Source organism: Histoplasma capsulatum, assembly GCF_000150115.1.
Source record: "Histoplasma capsulatum G186AR genomic scaffold supercont2.5, whole genome shotgun sequence".
In the NCBI taxonomy this organism is placed as follows: Eukaryota; Fungi; Ascomycota; class Eurotiomycetes; order Onygenales; family Ajellomycetaceae; genus Histoplasma; species Histoplasma capsulatum.
In genome coordinates, this window is record NW_025544805.1 from 1,108,069 (window position 1) to 1,111,812 (window position 3,744).

Consider the following 3,744-nt stretch of genomic DNA (forward strand, 5'->3'; position numbering starts at 1 on the left):
GCTACCTTCTGCGTCAACTCCCTCGCCCACTGGCTAGGTGACCAGCCCTTCGATGACCGCAACTCCCCACGCGACCACATCGTCACCGCCCTCGTCACTCTCGGCGAAGGCTACCACAACTTCCACCACGAATTCCCCTCTGACTACCGCAACGCCATCGAATGGCACCAATACGACCCGACCAAATGGACAATCTGGATCTGGAAGCAGCTTGGCCTCGCCTACGACCTCAAGCAGTTCCGCGCCAACGAGATCGAAAAGGGCCGCGTTCAGCAACTGCAGAAGAAAATCGACCAGCGCCGCGCGAAGCTCGACTGGGGCATCCCGCTCGACCAACTCCCTGTCATTGAATGGGACGATTACGTCGACCAAGCTAAGAACGGCCGCGGTCTCATCGCCATTGCCGGTGTCGTCCATGACGTCACGGATTTCATCAAGGACCACCCGGGCGGTAAAGCGATGATCAACTCCGGTATCGGCAAGGATGCCACTGCCATGTTTAACGGCGGGGTGTACAACCATTCCAACGCAGCGCACAATCTGCTGTCGACGATGCGGGTTGGGGTCATCCGTGGCGGCTGTGAGGTGGAGATTTGGAAGCGAGCACAGAAGGAGAATAAGGAGGTAGAGTCAGTGCGGGATGAATATGGGAATCGGATCGTGCGGGCGGGGGCGCAGGTGACGAAGATCCCGGAACCTATTACTACAGCTGATGCAGCGTAGAAAAGGGTATTTTGTTTCTTTTTTCTCTTCATTTTTCATTTCTTCCATTTTTCCATTTTTTTTTTTTTTTAGAGGCGGGGAAATAACGTCGCGCGACGGATATTACGATAGAATTTTAACGAACTAATCGCCTGGCCGCCTGGGTCGGGTCAGCTGTGTTTCACGAGGGGCCAGGAACGGTTGATGTGATGTGATGGACGGATGTTCTATGTAATAACGGAGCGCATTGCTGCATTTTGAGATTGATATTAACCTTGTATGTTTAACTTCTCTCGTACGGAGTGCGTGCAATAAATAAATAAAATAAATAATTATAAAAATAAAAAAGTAAATTGAAAAAAAAAAAAATTCGTCGCGTCGGCAGTGGCACAGACAGAGCTACGAATTCTCCAAATGGCTTTGAAGCCGGATTCTAGCAAATCTCAGTTCTTGGAGCTCATACAAGTTTCGCGCCATCATTCTTAACGATTTTTCCCCCCCTCAAGTCTAGGTATCACACCTACTACTAGTGCAGTGCCTCTCCAGTCCGTGTCTGTTGCCTGGCTTGGCCTTTGTTTCCGTCTACCGTTAGCAAACTTTACGCCGCTGTGACCTGCGGGAGGGCCCCCCGTTTCTCACTGAAAAATGCATCCTTTTGCATGATAATCATAAGAGAGGTAGGTATGCATTCCCGTTGTGGTTGTTGTTGTTGTTGTAGTTCAAGGCGTTCAGGGTTCCACGGATGCCGTAGATGCCGTGGAGACTATTGAGTAGCTTGTATTTCATGTGCGTAGTGATGCAAGGGTAGATATATAGTTTATCGGGTGTGACCCTGGAAATAGGTTAAGGGAGAAGAGAATGTGGGGTCCGCCAGGGGCCGGCGGAGGGAAAAGGATACTGGTATTGGATGGAAAGGCGTGGATACGATGTACGCTGGTATCGGAGTAAAAATTGACCGTTCTCTCTCCATTTGTTATGCTTCCAGGGCAGTAAATAACATGATCCGATTGGAGAGTTCAGGCTTATGAAAATGAATATTGTTGAAATCTGCGCACTTTAGCATTTATTTCAGTAATCTCGGAGTAAAACGCAAGACGTCCCACCGACATTGAAATGTCAGATGCAACGTCTTTGTTCACTCATGGGGAGATGAAATAGAGCTTTTTTTGTTAAAAAAAAAACCAAAAAAATATATGAACCAATCTGATTCTAGAGTTTCGCTCCACACAAGTCATCAACATTAACCTAGTCCGGAAGTTGGAGAGAAAAAGCTGGTGTCGTGCTCTTCGCCCTATGCGCACTTCAATACTAGTGTGGATGATGTGCGCTGCAAGTCGCATGCATGCCAGGATGAAAAATGGGAGCGAATGGCGAGTCAAGGGAAATTAAGAGCGGACATGGATGTTGAAAGCATAATGGAGAGCATCAAAGAGACGAGATATATGTCAGATAAGTTGTATGGAAAGGGTATATCAAGAGTATTAATTCATACTTTTCCAGTTTGCGGTATATTGTGATTTTATAGCTATGGGGAAAGCGAAAGATAAAAACAAAGTAAATAAAACACCACAAAAAAACGAGGTAAAGGTGGCGGGGAGATATAACAAAGACAATTAGATAGAGACAGGTTTCCGGGGGTTTTTCCCCAAGTGCCCGACTCAAGGACAAAGTGAACAAACAAAAGTTCATATATAGAATAAATCGTAATGATAAGCTTCGTGAGTGATGGTGGTTTTGAAAAGGCGGAGTCTAGTCACCATCTCAAGCGGTGCCATGGATTTCGATTTCTGCTTCTAGGAGCTCCTCCTCAAAATTCCTTGTCTATCCACACAATGTCCGGTTCCAGCAAGCGTACAAAGAAGCGAAAAGGGAAAAGGGGACATTCCACACCTACGCATCCAGCGCATCTAGATCAATCACATCCTCCCTCCTCCGAATCATAAGCGGCGCAAAAGGATTCGCATTCATCGAAAAGGAATACGGAAACGGCTTGATCATCGACCCTTCCACTATTTTCAGGTCATACTTCAGGAGCAAATGGCAGAGGAACACTTTGATTTCGTTGGCAGCGAAGAAGCGGCCGGGGCACGCATGTTGGCCATGTCCAAAGGCTAAGTGGTCCGGGCTAGTACTGACGAGCTGTGACAAGTTTTCTTGTCCAGGCTCCTGACGTTTGTTGTAGAAACGGTAGCCGTCCCACTGGTCTGGGTTAGTGTGGATGCTGGGATCCCACATGCGGTGGCTGGAAACTGCGGTTGCGGTGTTCCTGGGAATAAAGGTGCCATCAGAGAGGCTAACGTTGGTGGTTGTTAGACGGTTCATGCTGACTGCAAATTTGTAAGTAAGAGTCGTTTCTTGTTATTCTTTTCTCTTTTATTGCCATAACGTCTTTTGTTTTGCTTCAGCGGTTGGAAGCGAGGGTAGATAGCTTACTAGAAGCAACGGGCTTCATGCGTTGACTCTCCTTGATGACGCTATCTAAAAGCTTTAATTTGTAGAGTGAGTTCTTTTTCCATCCCCCTTCACTCAAGGATTCGATTATCTCCTTTCTCAGCGGCTCGATAATTTCCGGATGAGAAGCTATGTCAAGGATTACTTGGGTTGAGAGGTCGCTCTAGGTGACATTGAAAGTCGTTTGCATTCAGAATCGATCAGCATCTCATGTTTTGTCGTTTGGGATATTGGTTCAACCATTAATCCCACAAAACGAAGGCCGTTCTATTACATTTCAAAATGCTCCGTCTAAAGCAGAGGGCTTCTCTTACCGTAGTATGAATTGCAGCAAGGCTGAGTCCAAGTTGGGCTATAACTGGGTCAAGAGTGAAACCTTCAATTGTTGTGGCGCTGGTAAACCATTCAATAGCATCATTGATCTCAGGAGCTTTCTTTCCCTGTGCTGCGAGGGCGGCCTTCTGTTCTGCACGCCTCTTCAAAATAGGTTCAATAACCGTACGTGCCCTTACAATTTCAGCTCTGGACGCCTGCATTTGGGCAAAAACCAGTGGACGATGTTCCGAAGATAGGGGGGCCACATTCTTAGTG

The 3,744-nt window shown here is 47.1% G+C and overlaps 2 protein-coding genes across 2 annotated transcripts in view; one reads left to right on the forward strand and one right to left on the reverse strand.

Annotated features, from left to right (window-relative positions):
• HCBG_04325 (delta-9 fatty acid desaturase) overlaps window positions 1-731 on the forward strand; it is a gene marked incomplete at both ends in the record, with an annotated part of 1,935 nt that extends 1,204 nt beyond the window's left edge. Inside the window, one exon of the mRNA XM_045431374.1 lies at window positions 46-731. Within this exon, the coding sequence (XP_045287927.1) occupies window positions 46-723 (678 nt within the window). The remainder of the gene's footprint in view (window positions 1-45) is intronic.
• A 1,732-nt stretch (window positions 732-2,463) lies between these two features.
• HCBG_04326 (cytochrome P450) overlaps window positions 2,464-3,744 on the reverse strand; it is a gene marked incomplete at both ends in the record, with an annotated part of 2,200 nt that continues 919 nt past the window's right edge. The window contains 4 exons of the mRNA XM_045431375.1: window positions 2,464-2,518; window positions 2,597-3,029; window positions 3,136-3,316; window positions 3,468-3,683. Of these exons, the coding sequence (XP_045287928.1) occupies window positions 2,464-2,518; window positions 2,597-3,029; window positions 3,136-3,316; window positions 3,468-3,683 (885 nt within the window). The remainder of the gene's footprint in view (window positions 2,519-2,596; window positions 3,030-3,135; window positions 3,317-3,467; window positions 3,684-3,744) is intronic.